The 24,916-nt window shown below is 39.2% G+C and overlaps 1 protein-coding gene across 1 annotated transcript; it reads right to left on the bottom strand.

Moving 5' to 3' along the window:
- Positions 1–1,486: 1,486 nt before the first annotated feature.
- On the bottom strand, positions 1,487–23,931 carry LOC141259272 (actin-like protein 6A). The gene is made up of 14 exons (XM_073674959.1): positions 23,744–23,931; positions 21,920–21,996; positions 21,464–21,602; positions 18,260–18,360; positions 14,203–14,300; positions 12,337–12,431; positions 8,796–8,902; positions 8,622–8,705; positions 8,476–8,537; positions 8,284–8,398; positions 4,370–4,450; positions 3,969–4,061; positions 3,771–3,860; positions 1,487–1,612 (listed from the first exon to the last, which is right to left on the bottom strand). Exons 1-14 carry the CDS (start codon positions 23,751–23,753, stop codon positions 1,535–1,537), a joined length of 1,230 nt encoding a protein of 409 aa, XP_073531060.1. The 5' UTR covers positions 23,754–23,931; the 3' UTR covers positions 1,487–1,534.
- Positions 23,932–24,916: the final 985 nt, after the last annotated feature.

The raw sequence follows: 24,916 nt of genomic DNA, 5'->3' as shown, positions 1-24,916 counted from the left end.
GGCTCCGGAGCTGAGCCCGCACCGAACCGGGCACATGTCAGCTGATTATTACAGGTGACATGTGCCCGCAACAGGCGCGGGTGGAATCGCGATCCACCCGTGGCTGTTAACATGTTAAATGCCGCTGTCAATATCTGACAGCGGCATTTCACAGCGCCGTGCTGGAAGCGCGTTACTTTCCTCGCCCATCGGTGACCCCGTCACGTGATCGCGGGTCACCGATGGGTGGTCATGACAACCGTGGGTCTGCAGCAGACTCCAGTGGTTGTCATGAGCTGATCTCTCTGAGCGCCACCTAGTGGTCGGCGCTCGTAGCACAGGAGCATTTCTGCTGCATACAGGGGATCTATTCGTCCTCTGTATGTAACAGAGGCGATCAGACAAGTGCTGCTCCTAGTCTCCTATGGAGACTATAGAAGCAAGCAAAAAGTGAAAAAAAACATGGTTTTAAAAATATAAAAAAAAATATAAAAGTTTAAATCACCCCCCTTTTGCCCATTCAAAATAAAATAATTAAAAAAAAAAAACACATACACATATTTGGTATCGCCGCGCTCAGAATCACCCGATCTATCAATATAAAAAAATAATTAATCCGATAGGTAAACGGCGTAATGAGAAAAAATTCTAAACGGGCGATCAAAGCATCAAATCTACCCCAAAATGGTATCAATAAAAACTTCAGCTCGGCGCGCAAAAAATAAGCCCTCACCCGGCCCCAGATCCTGAAAAATGGAGACGCTACGGGTCTTGGAAAATGGCGCCATATTTTTTTTTTATTTTTTTTTTTTAGCAAACTTTGGATTTTTTTTTCACCACTTAAATAAAAAATAACCTATACATGTTTGGTGTCTACGAACTCGTAATGACCTAGAGAATAATAATGGCAGGTCAGTTTTAGCATTCAGTGAACGGCGTAAAAAAAATCTGTGGTATTGCACTTTTTTTTTGCAATGTCACCACACTGGGAATTTTTTCCCGTTTTCCCGTACACGATATGGTAAAACCAGTAATGTCGTTCAAAAGTACAACTCGTCACGCAAAAAATAAGCCCTCACACGGCCATATTGACCAAAAAATAAAAATGCTATGGCTCTGGGAACAAGGGGAGCAAAAAACGAAAATGCTAAAACGGAAAAGAACGGATTGAGAACAGGTGTGGCTGTAATCAGGCCTGTGTGTGGCTAGGGAAATTGAACTCCGCTTCCCAAAGATGTGATAAACCACAGTAAATTTATGTTTTAAGGGGGAGGGGGGGAATCACTTTTTCGCAAAGGGTCATGTAGGTTTGGATTTCTTTTTCCCTTAATAAAGAATTTAATTTAAAAACTGCATTTTGTGATTACTTGTGTTATCATTGTCTAATATGTAAATTAGTTTTGTGATCTGAAACATTTAAGTGTGACAAACATGCAAAAGAATAAGAAATCAAAAAGGGGGCAAACATGTTTTCACCCCACTGTAACTGGTAAATTACACTACAAAAGAAATTACTAGATCGATTTAATGATTTCTTAAGTTCTCTAATTCCAAGTTAAGGGCATTTGGTCTGCACACATTGTTTTCCTTTTTCTTCATATTCCTTTTTTGATATCCAGCTCTGAAAGGTTCCCTGTAAGAACAGACAATAACCATTACTAGGCTTGTCAGCATTTTACACTATTTCAGTTGGCCAATCTTGGTGTTGGCCAATGTATGTGTCAGCGAAGGCAAAACAGATGTTACAGACCTTGCTTTTTCTATTTATTTTACTTGCTTACAGTTATATGAAAAAGTTTGGGCACCCCTATTAATCTTAAGCTTAATGTTTTATAAAAATTGGTGTTTTTGCAACAGCTATTTCAGTTTGATATATGTAATAACTGTTGGACACAGTAATGTTTCTGCCTTGAAATGAGGTTTATTGTACTAACAGAAAATGTGCAATCTGCATTCAAACAAAATTTGACAGGCGCATAAGTATGGGCACCTCACCAGAAAAGTGACATTAATATTTAGTAGATCCTCCTTTTGCAAAAATAACAGCCTCTAGTCGCTTCCTGTAGCTTTTAATGATTTCCTGGATCCTGGATGAAGGTATTTTTGACCATTCCTCTTTACAAAACAATTCCAGTTCTGTTAAGTTTGATGGTCGCCGAGCATGGACAGCCCTCTTCAAATTATCCCACAGATGTTCAATGATATTCAGGTCTGGGGACTGGGATGGTCATTCCAGAACATTGTAATTGTTCCTCTGCATGAATGCCTGAGTAGATTTGGAGCGGTGTTTTGGATCATTGTCTTGCTGAAAGATCCATCCCCTGCGTAACTTTTACTGTGGGTAGCAAGTGTTTTTCTTGGAATGCTGTGTTTTTTTGCCGCCATGCATAATGCCTTTTTGTATGACCAAACAACTCAATCTTGGTTTCATCAGTCCACAGGACCTTCTTCCAAAAAGAAATTGGCTTCTCCAAATGTGCTTTTGCATACCTCAGCCGACTCTGTTTGTGGCGTGCTTGCAGAAACGGCCTCTTTCGCATCACTCTCCCATACAGCTTCTCCTTGTGCAAAGTGCGTTGTATAGTTGACCGATGCACAGTGACACCATCTGCAGCAAGTTGATGCTGCAGTTCTCTGGAGGTGGTCTGAGGATTGTCCTTGACTGATCTCACCATTCTTCTTCTCTGCCTTTCTGATGTTTTTCTTGGCCTGCCACTTCTGACCTTAACAAGAACTGTCCCTGTGTTCTTCCATTTCCTTACTATGTTCCTCACAGTGGAAACTGACAGGTTAAATCTCTGAGACAGCTTTTTGTATCCTTCCCCTGAACAACTATGTTGAATAATCTTTGTTTTCAGATCATTTGACAGTTGTTTTGAGGAGCCCATGATGCCACTCTTCAGAGGAGATTCAAACAGGAGAACAACTTGCAAGTGGCCACTTTAAGTAGCTTTTCTCATGATTGCATACACCTGGCTATGAAGTTCAAAGCTCAATGAGGTTACAAAACCAAAAAAAGGGCTTTAGTAAGTCAGTAAAAAGTAGGTAAGAGTACTTAAAACAAGAAAATGATAAGGGTGCCCATACTTATGCACCTGTCAAATTTTGTTCGAATGCAGATTGCACATTTTCTGTTAGTTCAATAAACCTCATTTCAAGGAAGAAACATTACTGTGTCCAACAGTTATTACATATATCAAACTGAAATAGCTGTTGCAAAAACACCAATTTTTATAAAACATTAAGCTTAAGATTAATAGGGGTGCCCAAACTTTTTCATATAACTGTATATAGCGCCTAGTCATTGTCCCCATTGGGGCGCACAGTCCTTTCAATATTTTTTTTCCTTGGTGGGATTTGAACCCAGGCCCCCAGTGCTGCAAAGCAACAATGCTAACCACTGAGCCACCTTGCTGCCCCATTGTGTGCCTGCATACAGACTTTAGTAGGGTTTTCTACATGTATACAACTCATTGGCCAGCATTTCCCAAAAAAACTGTGGGTTTTTTTTGGCCAATCTAAGCAAAGGAAATAAAATGATGATAGTGTACATAGGCCAATGACCTTATTATTTTACAGTATTTGTACACGTATTAATTGATTAAAAATAGACATTTTTAACCACGTCCAGTTGGGTAAATATGCAAAAACAATAGATTAAAAAAGCACTTTAGGCAAATAATATAGGTATACATAGACCTAGTCAGACAGTGAGGGCACCAGGCCCTGTGCTTGGCATTTTGATGTAGACTTCATAAATCTTACGATACTTTTAAGTATTTTTCACTCACCAGCGAAGCAAGAGTGGAGCCGCCAAGCCACGAACTGAGCCGCCTCCTCTCTACCACCAGCTCATTAGTGACCAGCTTCAGTTTTATGTTCTGTAATATAAACATTTCATTACGGCTCTCCTCCTATATGGATAATCTGGACAATTAGAAAGGCAATGAGTATCAGAGTCCCAGAAAACGATTATATATCCATGTTACCTTTGTTCTATTTGAGAGTTCTCTTGCGAGTCTGTCAGTAAATCCTGGTAATAAGGAATTTCCGCCTGTGACAATGATGTTGCCATACAATTTCTATGAAATAAAATACATTATTATTTTACATTCCCTGTTAGCGCGGTCAGTAGGCAAAATTACCATTATATTAATAAATAAATGAATGCATGAATGAAAAATTATTATACTATTTAGTTTTAAGTGATAGATCACCAGAGGAACCTCCATGGGAGCAGTGGGTGTTCATGTAATTACCTATGCTAAAATGCACCCATATTACAGCCATCTGAGAGTAACTGCTGTGGCCCCATAGGAAACAGGCATACATTTTTGTTGGCACTTACTGTGCATATTGATAACTTTTTACTTCTCACTTTTATACTTACCGCACTAATTTTACTATCGCACATGTCAATACTTTTCAACACAACTTGGCTAACTCCAAGAGCGGTATCATCAGCCAAGCCCTAAAGAGAGAATATATTGCAATTATTCTTTTATACCCTACATAAAACACAAAAGAGACACATTTACTGGTAATTGTAAGATAAGTGTTACAGATCAATAACCACATAAAGAAAACGGTCTCGAAGTGCATCAGCAGGAAAATGCTGTTTTCATTATGCACCAATTACAACTTCCAAGGAAATCGGTCATAAATGAAAAAAGTGAGGAATGTGATTAAAACACAACGTGCTGAATCCTCTACCATCCCATTACTGTCACCGTAGTGCTCTCCATTGGTCACAATGCTGTATACCAGACATGGCAAGTGCAGGTAATCATTGGCCTCAGCACTATACAGCACAAGACCGCTTACGACAGTCATTAGCTGCAGCTTACACGTGTAGTATAACAGTCCATAAATGAATACCGGTTCTCTCAAGGTAGTAATCCCCAATTACTTCAGCAAAAGGTTGTGCAAACAGTCTGTAAACCATGCATAAAAGAGGAACATTGTTGAGTGTCGCTGTCATAACAATTCCATGACTTTATTTAAAAAAATCTGCATATGCAACACTATAAACCACTGTCAACAGCCGTTTTGCGCTAGGTACGTTCTTTTTCAACTCTAGGTACTCACTTCTTCCTGGTTTAGGTAGATGCATGTACCTAGCGTGAAGTGGCTGTTGTCTGTGTTTTATAGTGCTGCACATGCCTCTCTGCTGTGTTTTTATTTATTTTTTTCAATAAATGTGGGAATTTTTTTTATGACTGGTGAGTGCTGCTACATGGCCCTCCATCCTGTTATATATGGCCCCCCCCATCCTGGTATACATGGCTCTATCACCATCCTGGTATATATGGCCCCCTCAAGCCGCACACATAAAATAATAATGGATTCTACCCACCTTCCCTCTGCTCCAGCGGCGTTCTGTTCTGATTCAAACAGCACATGACATCACTGACATGCGCCCTCACATGCTGAGTTCATCTGCTGGAATATTCACTGCCCCCCACGCCAATAGTCCCTCCCACACTTATGCACTGAAGCCGGCAGTAGGAGGGACTATGGACGTGGGGAGCAGTGAATATTCATGCTCTTTAGTAGAGGGCACACATGATCACCGAGCAGCTGCAGGAGCCGCCTGCTGCGGATAACAGTGTGTCCGCTATTAAGGAAAATGAATATTCACTGCTCCCCACGTTCATAGTCCCTCCTACTGCCGGCTTCAGTGCATAGAGGTTGGAGGGACTATGGGCGTGGGGGGCAGTGAATATTCATTTTCTTTAACAGCGGCACAGTGTTAGCTGCAGCAGGCGGCTCCTGACTCCTGTGACCCAGTCCTCCGCCGCTGCTGCTGTTCCCTCCAACTATCCACAGCCAAACTATAAGTCGCACTCCCCACTTTCCAACAAAATTTTGGAGGCAAAAAGTGTATCTTATAGTCTGAAAAATATGATATTTGTTTTATTACAACTCTCCTTCTAAATTATTTTACAACTCAGAAAACCCTTACCCAACAGGATCCTTGTTAGCTGCCTGCGATAATGACGGGCCAACTACCCACACGTCACCCCTGCCGCTAATCAATGATCTTTTCAGTCATGTGCCAACCATGCTATCATGTCCACTCAGGCCAGTGATGTCTCAGCGGTCATGTGCAGGTAGTTGACACTTCATTGCTGAAGATTTACCAGGTCATTTTATTTTATCAAATTCCTAACTATCCTGTCATATAAAATCCTGAATCTGTAAGCTACAGCAAAATGTTGAGTTTTTCTCCATGAACCATATTCATGGAGATATCAAAAATAACTATTACAAGTTTTTCTGAACTATAGCATTATTCAGATGCACATTATGTTCCCTTTAAGCCCCCTTCACACGTCTGTATAAAACCAGTATACGGAAAAACAGTACCTGTGTCATCAGTGTTTAGGATCAGTGTGCCATCTGTGTTTTTCTGGTACAGCTAAAAAAAAGAAATTACAAAGTTTCTCCTATACTTTGCAATCAGGGCCGGCTCCAGGTTTTGTGGGCCCTGGGCAAAAGAGTCTCAGTGTGCCCCTTTTAACACATACCACGATTCATGATGCACAGATACCGCAGAGAAATCTATATATATATATATAGTACAATGCCAAAGATTTCACTTACTTCTTACATTACATGAGTGATATCGATTGTAAATTCTACAATAGCTCAGAAACCGGCGAATCCTCACAGTGCACAGTGCAGACCGGACAGTATAGTCCTCCATACAGAATGCTGGGCCCCCATATAATGTCCTCCATGCAGAATGCTGGGCCGACCTATAATGTCCTCCATACAGAATGCTGGGCCCCCATATAATGTCCTCCATACAAATGCTGGCACCCATATAATGTCCTCCATGCAGAATGCTGGGCCCCCATATAACGCCCCCGTGCAGAATGCTGGGCCCCCATATAACGCCCCCGTGCAGAATGCTGGGCCCCCATATAACACCCCCATGCAGAATGCTGGGCCCCCATATAACGCCCCCATGCAGAATGCTGGGTCCCCATATAACGCCCCCACGGAGAATGCTGGGCCCCCATATAATGCCCCCATGCTGAATGCTGGCCCCCATATAACGCCCCCATGCTGAATGCTGGGCCCCCATATAACACCCCCATGCAGAATGCTGGCCCCCATATAACACCCCCATGCAGAATGCTGGGCCCCCTTATAACGCCACCACGCAGAATGCTGGGCCCCCATATAACGCCCCCATGCAGAATGCTGGGCCCCCATATAACACCCCCATGCAGAATGCTGGGCCATAAAAAAGTAAAAAAAATCAAATACTTCTTCTCACCTGCTGCCACTGCTCTGCTCTGGACTCCTTAGCCATGTCGCCGTCTTCCCGCTCTGCGCTGTGACTGCTCAGCAGAGGGCACACTGGAAAGACGTCATCGCGCCCTCTGACCTGAGACATCACAGTCAGGAGCCACGGAAAATACAGGACCTGCTGCGGAGGCACGAGGAGGGGTAAGTATTGTGCCGAAGCCCTGAGCAAGCGGTGAGGGACGGGAGGCAGTCGCGGGCGCTGGCATCGGACTTCTCCGCTGAGGGGTCCTATAGTGCGGCAGGGTGCCCAACGGCAAGTGGGCCCCCCTGCCTGCTCAGGACCCTGGCACTTGCCCGGGTGCTGACGTCGGGCCTGTTTGCAATACTTTGCAATGTTAAAGGGTTTGTTCTAGTAGCTGCAGCTGATCTCTGACTTCCTCTTAATGTTCAATTTGTACGACGGCAGGGACAGTGACGCCAGCGCTGATTGGGCACCGGGGTCAAGTTTCATTACCACACAAAAGCCCTGGGACCGCGAGTGCTGACACCACTGCAACGGCACGGAAGGTGAGTATAGGCTTTTTTATTTTATAAGGGCCAAACATTTAGATCAAGAAGGGGGTTGTCTTAGTAGTGGAGAACCCCTTTAGACACGAATGACATATGGTTGCCATCCGTGTGCTTTATGTGTTTTTCATGGACCCATAGGCTTGTATTGGCCCTTGTCATCCGTGCTGCTGGTAAAAAAAACAGACATGTCTCTGTGTGATTTTCACGGACACACAATCTGTGTAAAAACACAGACATGTGCACTGTAGCATAGGGTATAATGAGTACGTGTGGCAAATGTGAAAAAAACAGATACCACATGTACTGCAAACATGGACATGTGAAGGGGGCCTAATACTTATGCCAGGACAAAGGGCATTAACCGTATCATTCTGTTCTAGCTGTAGTTGCATCATTTAGGATTCACAAAATTGGGATATTAGTATGTCTGCTAATTAACAAAATACTCAGCACTAAAAATACACAATAACCGACCTTCACTCCAGAAGTATTAAATAATCCCTCCACAACGCTTAGTCGCTCAACTCCGAACTTGCGGTTATAGCCATTGGGAAATTCATAGTGGACTGTCGGCATCTGGGCTGCTACACTGGAGGAGTGGAAGAGTTTACACTGATTAACTACATATGTGTCCAGTACATGGCCCGACATTACAGACAGACTCACTTCTCATGGTAAGCAGTGCTGGAGACTTGTAGCACAGATTTCTTAAAGTCATGGATTACACTCTGTAAGGAAGTGGTAGAATTGAATTCTTTTCAATCATTAGTTTTCCGGATTCTGTTTGTTTCATACATTAATGTTGTACTTACACCGCACATATGATCATGCCAAGACCGGGTGACGTGAGGCAGCGCTTCCTTTTTCTGCCAGTTTTCTTCCTCAGGTACCACCTCCTGAAATATGCCCCAAAAAGTCATACTATCATTATTAATACTTTAAGACTATTTTAAAACCTCTTCATTTAGCATAAGAAATCTTCTCACCTTAGAAGCAATCATATATGGAGGGATTAGATCCACATTCATCTCTCGCAGTAACTCTCTACACTGCAGAGTAATGAAGTCTCCAGCCAGAGGTGACCTTACAACGCCTGGAAATGGCACACAGTAAAGGTAATCCAAAAGAATTTAGCCAATAAGTATTAATTATGTTATATATCATAGAGAAGATACTGTGTTGTGAATTTCTCTGAGTAAGCTGCAGACAACAATCAAAAGCAAATCTGTGTTCAATTTAATGTGAAGGACCAAGTGGAAAAGAATAAAACAATTGGCAAGCAAAATATACTGTATTTTTTATTCTGGTCCTGCTAATGGACAGTAAAAAATGTTTCGTCGGAGTTGCCGATCGGCACTACTGCTGACATGTCTAGCTTAACACTGTATTCCCATCTCATACATTCATGGCATAGCCACAGGATATGCCACAAATGTATAGTAGATGTAGGTCCCATCAGTGAGACCTATACCTTTCTGAAAACCGGGGCCCTGATGAGCGCCACTGTCAGTAGAGAGATGAGCAAAGAATTTATAAGGGCACCATCCAATAATTGGGATCAGCCTAGCACATACTTAAAACAGTAGTAACAAACAAGGAGAGAAAAACATATGCAAATGCTATGGGATCACCATATAAATGTTTTATTTATTAATAAAATGACACAAAACTAGTGAAATAATACACAAAGAAATGTTTAACCCCTTAAGCCCCGGAGCATTTTCCGTTTTTGCATTTTCGTCTTTGCTCCCCTTGTTCCCAGAGCCATAGCGTTTTTATTTTTTGGTCAATATGGCCATGTGAGGGCTTATTTTTTGCGGGACGAGTTGTACTTTTCAACGCCATTACTAGTTTTACCATATCCTGTAAGGGAAAACGGGAAAAAAATTCCAAGTGCGGTAAAATTGCAAAAAAAGTGCAATACCACAGTTGTTTTTTATTTATTTTTTTTACCACGTTCACTGAATGCTAAAACTGACCTGCCCTTCTTATTCTACAGGTCATTACGAGTTCATAGACACCAAACATGTATAGGTTCTTTTATATTTAAGTGGTGAAAAAAAATTCCAAAATTTGGTAAAAAAATAAATAAAAAAATAGCGCCATTTTCTAAGACCCGTAGCGTCTCCATTTTTCGTGATCTGGGGCTGGTTGATGGCTTATTTTTTGCGCACCGGGCTGACATTTTTATTGATAACATTTGGGGTAGATCCGATGTTTTGATCGCCCGTTATTGCATTTTATTGCAATTTTGCGGCGACCAAAAAACATAATTCTGGCGTTTAGAATTTTTTTCTCGTTACGCCGTTTACCGATCGGATTAATTCTTTTTTTATATTGATAGATCGGGCGATTCTGAACGCGGCGATACCAAATATGTGTATGTGGGGTTTAGTTTTTATTATTTTATTTTGAATGGGGCAAAAGGGGGGCGATTTAAACTTTTATATTTTTTTATTTTTTTTTATATTTTTAAAAACTTTTTTTTTTTACTTTTTGCATGCTTCTATAGTCTCCATAGGAGACTAGAAGCAGCAACTGTCCGATCGCCTCTGCTACATACAGGGGACGAGCAGGTCCCCTGCATGCAGCAGAAATGGTCCTGCGCTATGAGCGCCGACCACTCATGATACAAAATATGTGAGTGAATCCTTCAGAAAAAGGCAATGTCAGTAGAGAAGTGGTCAGAGTTCCAATACGTTTAGTTTACTGGTCTGTAAAAAGCAACCATGCTGTCCTTATATTTTTTTATCTAAAGTAAAGGTTTATAAAACATTTAGAACATAAAATTTGACCTTCATCTTTCACCCCAATTTAACGTGTGTGTCTGGAAATAAATTAAACACTCGAAGATCCATGATAAACCATACATTACATCATGGAGGAGGTATGGGTTTACGGAGCAGGCTCAGGAACTGAGAGTGCGCTACACAAGGCCAATGTCAGCTGTGTTAGGCTTTATTCATACATCAGTATTTTTGATCAGTATTTGTATGCCAAAACCACGAGTGTCTCCAAAACACAGAACAGCTGTCAATCTTTCAATTATAGTTTTTCTTTATAAGTTCCACTGCTAGTTTTGACATACAAACCCTGATACAACATACTGACCTGTGAATAAGCCCTTACACAGCCAGCATCTACCTGTAACAGTCGCAATCGGAGCAGAGCTCCAATCGCTCCTGTTAATATCTTAAATACCTTCTGGTCATCATTTACGGCGGTATTTAAGCCGTGTAATCCAGCTTGTGTGTTAGTTCTACACTTCCATCATTTCCACAGAACCATGGCCTGCTGACAGCCCTGTCACTGCCATGTTGTGTACTTCTACGAAGCACAGCCTGTAGGTTCATGGCTCCTATGGGGACTAAGAAGTGAAAAGCTAAAGAAAAAAATATTTTAAAAGTATTTCAAGAAAAAAACTTACAGTTTCTAAACTTATTTGTTTTCCTCAGTTAATAATAAAGAATTAATAATCATAAAAAATATAAATACAAATATGTAAGAGTCTGATCTATCAAAATAAAAAATTGTTAAACCTGTACGGGAAATGTTGTAAAGAAAAAAAAAATCAAAACACCAAAATTGCCTTTTTTTGGTCAACACCACACCGAAAAAAAAAAAAGCAATAATAAACAATAAAAAAGTAGTATCTACCCAAAAATGATACCAATAAAATCTTCCAAAACAAGTCTTCACAGAGATCTATCGACGGAGGAATGAAAAAAAAAAAGTTATAAGCAAGTTGGAAAACAGCAACACAAGAATTTTTTTAAGCCACTGAAATAGTAAAAACCTATACAGGTTTGGTATGGTTGTACTCATACTGACATGGAAAATCATATTTCCTTGCCATTTTTACTACAAAATGAACATCATGAAAATTATAGTGCAATTATCTTTTTTTAGAATTTCTGGTTACTTTTTTTCCCGTTTTTCAGTACATTGTATGAATGGTGGCAAGCAAAAATACAACTCATCCTGCAAAAAAAAAAAAAAACTATTGTACAGCTATGTCGACTAAAAAGATAGAAAAGTTATAGGTCTTTGAAGAAGAGGAGGAAAAACAAAAATTGGGTGCATCCTGTACACTTATGGCAGATCTTTAGAACACGCACTTCTGACTTGAAACTGGGGTGCTGATGCCGACTGCTAGTAAAGAGGTGGTCGGAATTCTAATATATTGGAAATTCCGACCACCTCTCCTCGTACATAACATAATGGCACCATTCTCGAAAGATTGGAATAATCCTTTACTCTTTAATTTATTTCCAGACCCACATCTTATATGAGGTGAAAGACAAAGGCTACATTTTATGCTCCAAAAGTCTTGCAAAGCTTTGCTTTTGGTGTTGCTTTGACAGAAAGTGCAATAGATAAATAATAATAGAAATATAAGGACAGTATGCCTGCCGTTTACACTCCAGTCCTGAATACTATGTTAGAGCGCTTTTCCCAATACAAAGGGGGCTAGTTATGGTTTATTACTATACAAGTAACATTTCTTATGCCAAAATCTTATTCTACCTTGTTGAATTACTCGTCCATCTAGAACCGGTGTAGCCGTAGTATATGTGGCACCACTATCCAATATCAAAGCAGTAGGTCGCCCATTAGAAAATCTAATTGCAGCAGTCAAGAAGCAAATTTTCTTAAAGAACATTTAGCATTAATGCTTTATAAATGAAAAGTAAGGTCTAATAAAGAAATCTGGCAAACCCGATCTGAGGATGGGCCGTGATTTCTGGACTGACTGCATGTCTCTTGAACAAAACCCAATTGTCTCATAGGCTTATATGAGGCTGTTGCGATCAGGTCAGGAGTCCTGTAGTTCCTGGACATCACGGCGAATACTGGGATTATGTTTAACAGATGTCTGAATTAGGCTATACTCGAAATGGTAAACCTAGGGCTCATTTAAATTAGCCCAAGCACTTTTCAGTATGTAGTACCCCCTTAACAACTTGTATGCTACTTAACTGCTAGTATTACCACTATAAGCTACTAGTACAATAACATAGGGTACCTACTTAACACAATTTTGATCAAAAAGGCATAAAAGCCATCCCACCGCGACAAGGTGTACCCAATCGAGGCAGTCCTATCCTGTCTCTAGTATTAAAACCCCACCTTGTGTCAGCTGACCTCAATGTAGATAAGAGCAAAGCAAGGCAGCGGCAGGTGTCTGAACAGTTGGGACCCTGCCTTGCTTTGCTCTTATCTACATTAAGGTCAGCTGACACAAGGTAAGGTTTTAATATTAGAGGCAGTATAGGACTGTCCTGATTAGGTACACCTTGTCGTGGTGGGATGGCTTTTACACTTTTTTGATCAAAATAGTGTTATCTAAGTACCCTGTGTTATTTACATGTACTATTACTATTTACTTACTACAGGGTACATGCTCATTTTGTTTTATTTTTCCTTTGGTTAAATCAAACCTGTCAGCCAAAAAGAAGCAAACAATATTTTCCTGTAGCCATAGTGAAAACCTGCAAGTAAGTATCATTTTAAAAGTGTGCAGCAATCTAAATGGAACTGCGGCTGCAGGGAGAAAATAAAGTTATAATCTCCCTGCAGCCACATGCATCCAGACATCAGGGCTGCTGGATTACAGCACTGAGCGTGCTGTAATCACTCCCTGCTCCTTGACTGACATCTTGCTCTGCAGGGAGTGATAACAGCGCGCTCAGTGTGTAGAGAGCGATGACTGGTTACTGGCTGTAAGCTGCCTTGATAAAAAGAAACAAGTGGCTGCAGGGGGAATGTAACTTCATTTTTTCCCTGCAGCTGCACTTCCAACTAGACTGCTAAACTGTATTAAAGGGTAATTACCTGCAGATTACCTCTATGTCTGCAGGTAAATACTGTTTTGTTTGTTTCTTGTTTTGCTGATAGGTTCCCATTTACTGTACTCAGTCGCTCTATATTTTTGTTATCAATTGTAATTATGGTATGTTACATTTTCTGTACTTTTCACTCTAGATGTACCCTACTGTCAACAGGCTGTGAACAACTTCATTGTTTGCTTGCAAAATTAAGAAGAAAAAATGCACAAAAAAGTGAACCACGAAAACATTTCAAATTCAGGGAGATCTAAGTGAACGGAGTTGAGTTGCAATATAAAACCTTAACCTTGGACATGTATGCTGCGGATCCTGGAAGAAAGCAGCATTGTTTTTCTAATCATCTACACCCCTACCTCTGATGCCCTGTAAGTGGAGGGGAAACCCAAGCAAACAAGCCTTACTTTTTATTCCTGGAAGCAATCAAGAAAAATAAATTATAAAATCACACACAATTTTGTAATTACAGATCATTAGTAAACATCCTGCACATGTTAATAGTGTAGGACATATAAATTATTCACAATTCAGTACTTAACAAGGATACGTGCTAAGAACTGCAGATTTACAGAGGAAAAATGCTGGAATGTTGTAGTGCTCAAACATCAACTCTGTCAGTCTCTCCCTTTTCTCTCTTGTATTCCACTGCAAAAAAAAAAAGAGGAAAATATTTCACCCAACATACAATCAGTATTTAGAAAATATTTTAACTACTGTCCTGGCTCCATAGAAATCAACATAAGGGTGTTACATAGAAGTCAACATTAGGGTGTGTTCACACTGTGTTTTTTGCTGAGAACAGAATTCTCCAATCAAAACGCATGTTTTTTTAACTGGTTTTTGGAGAGTTTCTGCTGCAAAAAACTGAATACACCCTTAGGGTATGTGCACACGGCATATACCTTCAGGGTGTATTCTGTCCAGAATCCCCCCTGTAAAAGCACACTGATCCACAGAGTTTAATGAAACAAAAATCTGTTTTTCTGTGTGTTTTTAGAACTGACCGATGTGTCCATTCTTTTAAACTCTGTACAAGTCCTATTCGCATTTGTGTTTGTGGATCAGATTCTGCTATTCAAGTATATGGGGATTTGATAAATTGGATGAAAAACAGAAGACATTCATTTTTATTCATTTATAAACTGATTCATTGCTGTGACAACAGAAAATAATAATTTAGGCACTTGATCTCCATCTGCTTTTAAGGAGGAAACAGATAAAAAGAAAGTGAATACAAAATAGAATAAAACAGTTGCCACATGCAAGAAAAACATGCTGAAATAGAAATAGATCTGGGAATGTGCCTTATGTTTGTGGTGACAGCGATGACAGTCTTTAACTGAACTGCTCGATGAAACTTTTCACCTAACTGAAGGCCTGGTCACATCAGCCACCATCAATTACACAGGTCTTGGGTTACAGGCAGAAACACTTTCCTTGCCCTATGGGGAGTGTGATCCTCAGAGGTGTTACATTTTGTCATAGAAATAATCTTTGCTGGGTTTTTTTCTACAATAAATATGGTGAAATGCTGCCCTAGATGATGTCCTTATTGATGTAGTGCTATATATGTGGCCATGTAATTTATTTTATCTAAAAATAAATCTATCCAGGTCCAACATTTTGTACTGATTTCATTTTTATAATATATCTTATCTTACTATTGGTTGGAGCTCACGTTTTCTCTTACAGAGACCTATATCCCTTACTCTTCGCAAAGACAGAGTTACATGACAACTGTTCATCTGTCAACAGACATCATCATAGAGATCTCAGAAGCTTAAAGTGTCTGTCCACTACAATTTATCAGGTTTAAAATAAGCCCATGGTGGTCCTAACATATAAAAAAAAATACATACCCACTGTAGGGTTTCTACTCACTTGGGTGCGTCGGGAAGCAAAACAGGAAGCGTTTCTGTTTTAAATGTCTATGTCGGTTTATTACCCCATAAACCGTCCACAAGCAAAAGGAAAACAAACAGCCTTCAGTGCAGACAAAACAAAGAAAACAGTCCTTTAGGCAAAGTCTCTGGTTAGCCAGTCCTGTGGGAACACAGGCTGGATAGCATCCAGTATATTGGCTCAGTCTGGAGATGATAACACACAGGAGGACTTCTCCCTCCATACACAGACTTGTGTGTCAAACAAAGGACTCTATTTTTAACCTTTTAACCATACCCACAGGTGAGGTATGTGGGCAGCCAGACCTGCCCGTCTCTCAGGCTGCCAGTAAAACCTGGGCCCGGATGCACCAAACAATCCTCTTAGTGCTATGTGCACTAGAGCAACACTCCAGAATTACATCACAGATGACAACCATCTCTGTGATACATACCTCCATCAACTATGTGTCCAAGAGCTATCTTACACCACCTAATGGGCCCCTGTCACTCCTCCATACTTTTGCTGGTGTCTCTGGACAGCCTCCTTGCTTCTTCATCTGACAGGGGGCATTAGGTGACTGCTACAGCCAATCAATGGCCATTGATTGGCTGCAGTGGTCACATTCCATCTGATATGGAAAAAATATAAGAGGTGCCATCTAGAGGGGTGGTTATACGCAAGAGAGGCACCTAGAAACACATGGTGCACTACAGTTGGACTCTGCAGCATTAGATTAAGTATCCCTTTTTCTTTGCTTATCCACCACCCTGGCCAGTCCCTTAATGAACCATGTATAGATACAGAGAGAGACGCATTGTAATTTTTCCTATAGCATACAGATATACTAAAGTGTCCATATACAGCAGACAGGGCATTATCAGGGCAATAGTCATGTTCTGTTGGGAAAGGAGAGAGTTGTACTAGAGTAAAACAGGACTAGAGAAAAAAAAGCCTTCCTTGGAATCTAGGTGGCCACCATTGTGTTTCGAGCCTCCTGCCTCTGATGACTCTGTCTTTAAAGAAGCACTTCCATCAAAATTTTTATCCTCTTAATATATTGCAATCATCATACTATATAGCACTGTGTACTTACAATTGCTAATTTGCCTTTCTACCCAGCTAATTGTTCTATTTTCCATTAGGTCTATGTCATCAATTGATTAAAAAGTGACTAGCTGAATCCTTCTAAGCTCTATGTAGAAACAGGATGTACATTTTTCCTGTATGACTCATGAGTCACTGCAAAAGTGCCTGGCACGTGGGGAGGAGTGAGCAGCTGGGTCAGGAGTTGAAGAGAGGAATGATAAATGCAGGAACAAGAGACTTCCTGTTTCTACACAGAGCAGAGAAAAGAGAAGAATTAACTGGGTAGAAAAGCAAAATGAGCAATTGTAAGTACACATTGTTATATAATATGATGAGTGCAATATATTAAGAGGATAAAAGCTTTGATGAGAGTACTTTTTTAAAGGGAAACTATAATTGGAAAATGACCTTCTGCTTAAATCAGGTTTTTGTGTTACATGTGTTTTACACACACACATACCCCGATTAAAAAAAATTAAGATACACTTTGTAGTAAATAAATAAGTAAATAGTAATAGCACATGTAAATAACATAGGGTACTTAGTTAACATTATTTTGAGCAAAAATCATAATAGCTATCCTACTGTTACAAGGTGTACCCAATCGGGACAATCCTATCCAATCTCTAGTAATAAAACCTTACCTTGTGTCAGCTATATAGGTGAAATGCCCAACTTAAAAAAGCGTAAAAGCCATGCCACCGCGACAAGGTACACCCAATCGGGGCAATTTCTTCTGCTGAATAGTCCTGCGCTGCCCTTATCCACATTGAGGTCAGCTGACACAAAGTAAAGTTTTAATACTAGAGACAGGATAGGACCATCCCGATTGGGTACACCTTGTTGCAGTGGGATGGCTTTTATGCATTTTTGGTCGAAATAGTAGTAACTAGGTGCCGTATGTTATTTACATGTACTATTACTGTTTACTTATTTACTGCATGTTAAATGCTCATTTGGGGTTTTTTTTGTTTTTTTTTTATTTCTTTTTTTTTATTTATTAAGGTTTTTAATGAGATTTGTGGATGTGCCATTTTCCTTCTATCTGCAAAAATTTACCAAGCATTGTACACTTAGCCTTATGTGTTCTTTATCCTTACATACTGTCGTTATGCCCCTGTTAACAAACAAAGCAGCACACTGTAACACTAAGTATGCGAACATGAAATATGTGAAATTTGAATAGCATTACTGCTGTAATGAATGAATTGGCCAATTTATGCGCTAAGATTTCTCATTTATTTCTATTTTCTACAGCAGTAATGCTATTCATATTTAATATTTGCATACTTTGCGTTGCAGTGTGCTGCTTTGTTTGTTAGTTGTATATGGAACTAGCTGCTCCTAATAAGCACCTGTTCACACCTATTTCTTGTTTTGGAAGTGCCGGCCAGTTTTTTCTGCTTCTCTGTATAAGCTTTGACTGAGCACTCCACCCCTGTTAGACCATCACCTCAATAACATAACTGTAACATCTTTTCCAAATGTCCTCATATAACATTTACAAAGCTGGCTTTAATTTGGACTTATGAATTCTATAGGTAACACAGAAAGAGTAATGTTTTGAGCTTATTTATTTCTCGATACATATTAATACTGTTATTACTTTTTGTGATTGAAAAGTAATTACTTACGGCGGGTTCAGACATCATTACCCTATGTAGACTAGATTTGGACTTGATACAGTTTTGATATGTGTGATCTAAAATTGCCTGGAAACCGTCCCAGTCGTCAACTATAGAAAGTAAAGAGAAATTTAGTTTAGATATTAAAATATGCCTTTAAAAAATAATGAACTCACCCCCAGGTAGTTACAATGGATTCTTCCTACTTATATTACTAGAAAAGTCATAAAAGAATTTATAGTAGGTTGTATACATGGTTATCTGTTCAGCGGTTACAGATAAAAATGTAATCCTTCCCAATGGAGGCGTTAGCCGGTCCTAATCCTTCCCATGTAAGAATACAAGTCATATAACCGGTTCAGTAATGCGCCATGCCTGCTATATATGGTAAAAGCTGCAATCTTGATCTTGCAGGAGTCTCATCTATGCCTTAAATGGAGTCTCCCGGCGCAATTTATAACCAGTTGCTAAAAAGTAATTTTACTTTTATGCCCATGAAGTCATTGTTTGTCAGAATGCCACTTGTTTTTTACATTAACTGTTTAAAGCTATGCTCACACGTTGCTTTTTTGCTGCGACCAAAACCTGATATATATATAGATATATATATCTATATATATACAGTATATATACACACACACATACATAAACAACACAATGTAACTCCAAGTCAATAACACCTCTGTGAAATCTACTTGTCCAGTTATGAAGCAAAACTGATTGTGAATCAATTTCTCCTGCTGTTCTGCAAATGGAACAGACAACTGGTAGAAATGATAGGCAATTATATATGTTATATATATCATATATATATGCACACACACATATATAGAAATAGAAAAACTAGGCAGCACTCTAATTTTTACCAAAAGCAAGAGGACTTTAATTAGCCCAGGTGGCGTGGCAACGTTTCGATTCAAGTGAACCTTTCTCAGGCCATATATTATATATGTATATATACAGTTGAAACCAGAAGTTTACATACACTATATAAAAAGACACATATGCATGTTTTTCTCAATATCTGACATGAAGTCAGAATAAACCTTTACCATTTTAGGTCAATTAGGATTACCATAATTTTTAATATTTGCCAAATGTCAGAATAATGCGAGAGAGAGAATGTTTTAAGGCATTTTTATTACTTACTGCAAAGTCAAAAGTTTACATACACTAAGATTACTATGCCTTTAAACAATTCTGGACTGCCCATATGATGATGTAATGTGTTTGGAAGCTTCTGATAGTTTTTTTGGCAAGTTAATTAGAGACACACCTGTGGATGTATTTTAATGCACACCTGAAACACACTGCTTCATTGTGTAGCATCATGGGAAACTCTAAAGAAATTAGCCAAGATATCAGAAAGAGAATTGTGGACTTGTACAAGTCTGGCTCATGCTTGGGACGAATTCAAGATACCTGAAGGTGCCTCGTTCATCTGTACAAACAATTATGCGCAAGTACAAACAAGGTGGGAATGTCCAGCCATCATACCGCTCAGGAAGGAGATGGGTTCTGTGTCCCAGAGATGAACGTGCTTTGGTCCGACGTGTATATCAACCCAAGGACAAAAGCAAAAGACCTTGTGAAGATGATGGCGGAAGCTGGTAAGATTGTGTCAATATCCACAGTGAAACGAGTACTGTATCAACATGGGCTGAAAGGCCTCTCTGCCAGGAAGAAGCCATTACTCCAAAAGAAACATAAAAAAGCCGGATTAATGTTTGCAAATGCACACTGGAACAAAGACCTTAATTTTTGGAGACATGTCCTGTGGTCTGATGAAACTAAAATTGAAATTTTTGGGCATAATGACCATCGTTACATTTTGGAGGAAAAAGGGAGAAGCTTTGACGCCTAAGAACACCATCCCAACTGTGAAACACGGGGGTGGCAGCATCATGTTGTGGCATTTTGCTGCATCAGGGACTGGTGCACTTCACAAAATAGATGGCATCATGAGAAAAGAAGATTATGTGGCAATACTGAAGTAACATCTCAAGACATCAGCCAGGAAGTTAAAGCTTGGGCGGAAATGGGTCTTCCAAATGGACAATGACCCGAAGCATACTGCCAAAATGGTAACAAAGTGACTTAAGGATAACTAAGTCAATGTTTTGGAGTGGCCATCACAAAGCCCTGATCTCAATCCTATTGAAAATTTATGGGCAAAGCTGAAAAGGCAGGTGCGAGCAAGGCGACCTACAAACCTGGATCAGTTACACCAGTTTTGTCAGAGGAATGGGCCCAAATTCTGACCAACTATTGTGAGAAGTTTGTGGAAGGATATCGCAAACGTTTGACCCAAGTCATTCAGTTTAAGGGCAATGGTACCAAATACTAATGAAATGTATGTAAACTTTTGACTTTGCATTAAGCAATAAAAATGCCTTAAACCATTCTCTCTCTCTCATTATTCTCATATGAGAAGATCAGTTCTATTAAAAGGCCCATGATTGTTGGGGGCCCTGTTGGAGATTTTGCCCTGGTGTCCAAAAGCTTCAAATTACACCACTGCCAATGTTTATAAGTACTTTTAATAGAGCGGTTCTTGGAGATTCACATTTTAATAAAAAAATAAGTCACTCATTGGTTGATAAATATCTTTTTTATAAACCTCGTAGAAGGGGTTTGCAGATACTAATAATCGTATTGTTTAAAGGAGCACTATGGCAAATTTTGATTGTCCTTTCTGTTAGCAGTCATTAGTTTATGTGTATGCAGTGTATGCAATTTCAGTGTCACACAACACGTCGTCATGTAGCCCTAAGCTTATGGTAAATCATCTACACATACAGGTAAGGACTGCAACTTCAGGATTGTCTGAACCCAATAGCCTTCGTATGGGTCTTTGAGGCTGGTTAGTTTGGGTCAGAAGACCTATTGTCAGTTTGATAATCATGGTCCGCGCTTGGACCATGATATACAGATGGCTGAATGAGGCCTAAAAAGGCATAACAGGCATGGTTTTTGAAACCCTCAAAAATTTGGAAAATGAGAAGTTACAGACACCTGCTAGTAGATGCATGTCTGTTGAGGTGACTTCATTTTAGTAGTCATCTTGCCAGTAAGCCAGTAACATGGCGCACCTGTTATAGATGTCTTCAGAAACATCTTTTTTATTTCTCAGTATACCTAACATATTACATAAAAATAGGAAAATGTATAATCCGTATAAAATAGAAAACCTTTAAGAGAGAGACCACTTACTCATTGCTTCCTTTATTGGTGCAATGGCTTCCATGTTCTCCAGGGGTATGTCATGAATGTTCGGATCTACGTAATACTTTGATGGTGCGCTCCCATCTTTGGCATAATTTACTGCACCGACTGATGTAGGAAAATCTACCTGCAATAGTTGTGAGGGAATATTTAATAGAATTCTTATCATTTAATGCTCAGTATATTTCATATTTTTAATAACTATACCATTGTTGTCCCATCGGATGTCATATTTATTTTCATATTCTATGTTTAATGTCATTATTTCTCAGTGTTTTGCTAGAACAACATAGTTCTTGCCTTTTATTCTCTCAGCATTGTGTATATGTATTATTGTAGATCTCATTTCCTCATAATAACATGTAAATCATTGTCTTACTATATAACTATGTTATTCGGAATTGTCAACTTGTAGAAATGAAGTGGTTTATACAAATGTCTCACCTCAGGATGGTCCTCTCTCGCATAGCCGACACGTACTGAAAATGAACCAATATCAAAGACCAAGGATCCGACCTCGTCTACAATAAAAATAGAATAATTGCATTAAAACCACACTTGGATCGTATTATGTGTTATGCTTAGATGTATAGCTATGATCGATCCCTGCTTTAAGTTCAAAGAACCATATTTTCCCCAATAATGCCACTCAATCCAAAAGTTTCCTGGATGAGAAAATATGGCAGATCATCTCCATCAATGTGAATGGGGCGGAGGAGCAGGAGTGGAGTGTAGACAGCACTGTTTAGTTTTAGCTAACACCCTCTTCAGCTGTATTCACTTTTGGTTAGTTCACATGATTGTATAAAAAGTTTCCAGTTTTCATCCAGAAAAAAAGCTATTGATTTTTCATCTGAATTGTCACCTGTGTGGCCTCCAATTTTAATTTTCAGTAAACAAAATTTACAAGACCAAAAATAGTTTACTATGTCCTATATTTTTTTTGCACATCCGTAGACATGAATAGGTGAGTTTCATCTGAAATACGTAAGAGAATAGTGCATTGTGAGATTTTTATGCTGAAATTCGGTCTTTGTGAAAAAAACTGTCAACTGAACAGCCCTATTGAATAACATTGGTCCTAGTGCTGTCTCTGCAAAGTTTTTTTTTTTAATACAGACAGCACTCGGACTGAAAATACATTCGTGTGAATGTGGCCTTCGCATCATTAGCATTGTCCAAGTTGAAAGAGGTGAAAGTGATATCTAATGTTCAGCTAACAGTTATCTTCTCCATCTCCCCATCTTTCAGTTATCTTATGTGTATGGCTAGCTTAAATGGGTGGTCTGTCTTACAAAAGAAATGGTCAAAACCCATGGAATTTCATAAAATCACATATGCAAATTGTCTCATCAGAGAGGAAGAGGACTTCAACTCTAGCGCCACCTATTGGAAGTAGCAATTCTACAAGTCAATATGGACCCTTTAACGAGCCTTGCAATATGACTTAGGATATATGTCATATAAATGATAATATGTAAAAGCACGTTCACACACTGTGGCCATTTCACAGACAAAACCCAAGAAAAATACAAAATGACCCTATAGTAAGTAAATAATAATAGTACATGTAAATAACATAGGGTACTTGGTTAACACTATTTGATCAAAAAGCATAAAAGCTATCCTACCACGACAAGATGTACCCAGTCGGGCGGTTCTGTCTCTAGCATTAAAATCTTACCTTGTGTCAATTAACCTCAATGTGAATACCAACTGTGCAGCCACCTGTCTCCCATTCAGCACATCTGGGACGTCATAGGTCGGCAATTGCAAAGGGAGCTGCCAGCAACAGATTTTGATGATTTGTGCTCCAAAAGTGCATTTAGCGTGGCAGAATATTCCTCAGAAAACCATTAATAACCCCTTTTATAGTAGCCAAAACGTGTAAGTACAGGGTTATAGCACTCATTCTCAATTCTGAATAAACTGAGATGTTGTGAACATTTTGTTTCCATTTTCTCATCATTTGCAGATTAGTAACATATCAATCAATGAGTAATTTCCATAATTCCATGACTTCTCCTTCTTGGTGTTGCAATTTCAATGTTGAGAACTGTGTTTTACATTATTTTAGGACATTATTATTATTTTGGTTTGTGTGATAAATGTAGCAGTAGACCTTAATGAACAATCAAATTTCCTTATTAATGGTCATAGCACTAATTCCTCAAAAAAGCCTGCTGATCAGAAGGCTGAATATATCAAACAGTACAGTGGATTATATATCTACCTATAAAGAGAAGCTGCTGCTTCACATTTTCTTACCTCCACTCATCTTTCGCTCTTTAGCCCCTTCCTCCTGTACAGGGTGAGAACAGGTGAGTAGTCTGCATACACCTGTGTATAACCCATTATATATCTCAGGTAGCCCCAGCCCATACGGTTGTGTGATAACACTTTGCCACCGCCCTGCTGTCTCAGACTTAATATGGGAAGTTGTTGAACTAGAAGAGTAAAGGGAGATTCCCGTGACCCCAGGAATACGGTGAACTTAAAAGAGTTTGTCACCAAGAAAAATGACCCTGAACCTTTGTAATTTATTGATAGCTGAAGAAAAACATATTCAACTATGTAATTATTAGCTCTGAACTTCCTATCACTCCCTGCAGTCGGACTATGTTCTGCGTTGTCATGCATGCCCTAAACTTTTAACCTCTTACCGTCAAAGACTGTTTTCACCTTCCTGACCTGGTCAAATTTTTCAATTCTAACAAGTTTCACTTTATGAGGTAATAACTCTGGAACACTTCCACATATTACACTGATTCTGAGAAAGTTTTTTTGTGACCCATTGTGCTTCATATTATTGTTAAATTTAGATCAATGTGATTTCCGTTTATTTGTGAGAAAATGTAACATTTATGAAAATGTAAAAAAAATTCACAATTTTTGAACATTGAAGTTTTATGCCCTTAACCTCTTAGTCACCAAGCTAATTTTGACCTTAATGACCACGCAAAATTTTCGAAATCTGACCAGTGTAACTTTATGTGGAAACAACTCTGGAATGCCTCAACATATCCCAGTGATTCTGAGATTGTTATTTCGTGACATATTGTACTTCATGATAGTGGTAAAATGTGTTCGATATGACTTGCGTTTAGAAATATCGCAATTTTGGTGAAAATTTTGAAAAAAAAATTACAATTTTCAAACTTTCAATCTTTATATACTTAAACCAGTTAGTCATGCTGTACAAAGTAATTAATAAATAACATTTCCCATATGTCTACTTTACATCTGCATCCGATTTGTGTGTGATGGATCAGCACTACATGGTCTAAGTTGGTGAAGTGATAAAAATATAGGCATAAATTAAATTTATGGAATCAAATAACTAAAAATTGGCATGTGCATATGTATTCACCCACTTTGCAATGAAGTGCCTAAAAATTTCTGGTGCAAGCAATTACCTTCATAAGTCACATGTTTAATGAA

Source organism: Phyllobates terribilis, unplaced genomic scaffold (genome assembly GCF_046119375.1).
Source record: "Phyllobates terribilis strain yellow unplaced genomic scaffold, ASM4611937v1 Scaffold_3__8_contigs__length_932513732, whole genome shotgun sequence".
NCBI classification, from domain to species: domain Eukaryota; kingdom Metazoa; phylum Chordata; class Amphibia; order Anura; family Dendrobatidae; genus Phyllobates; species Phyllobates terribilis.
Note: the sequence above shows the minus strand (reverse complement) of the source record. Positions and strands in the feature narration are given on the sequence as shown.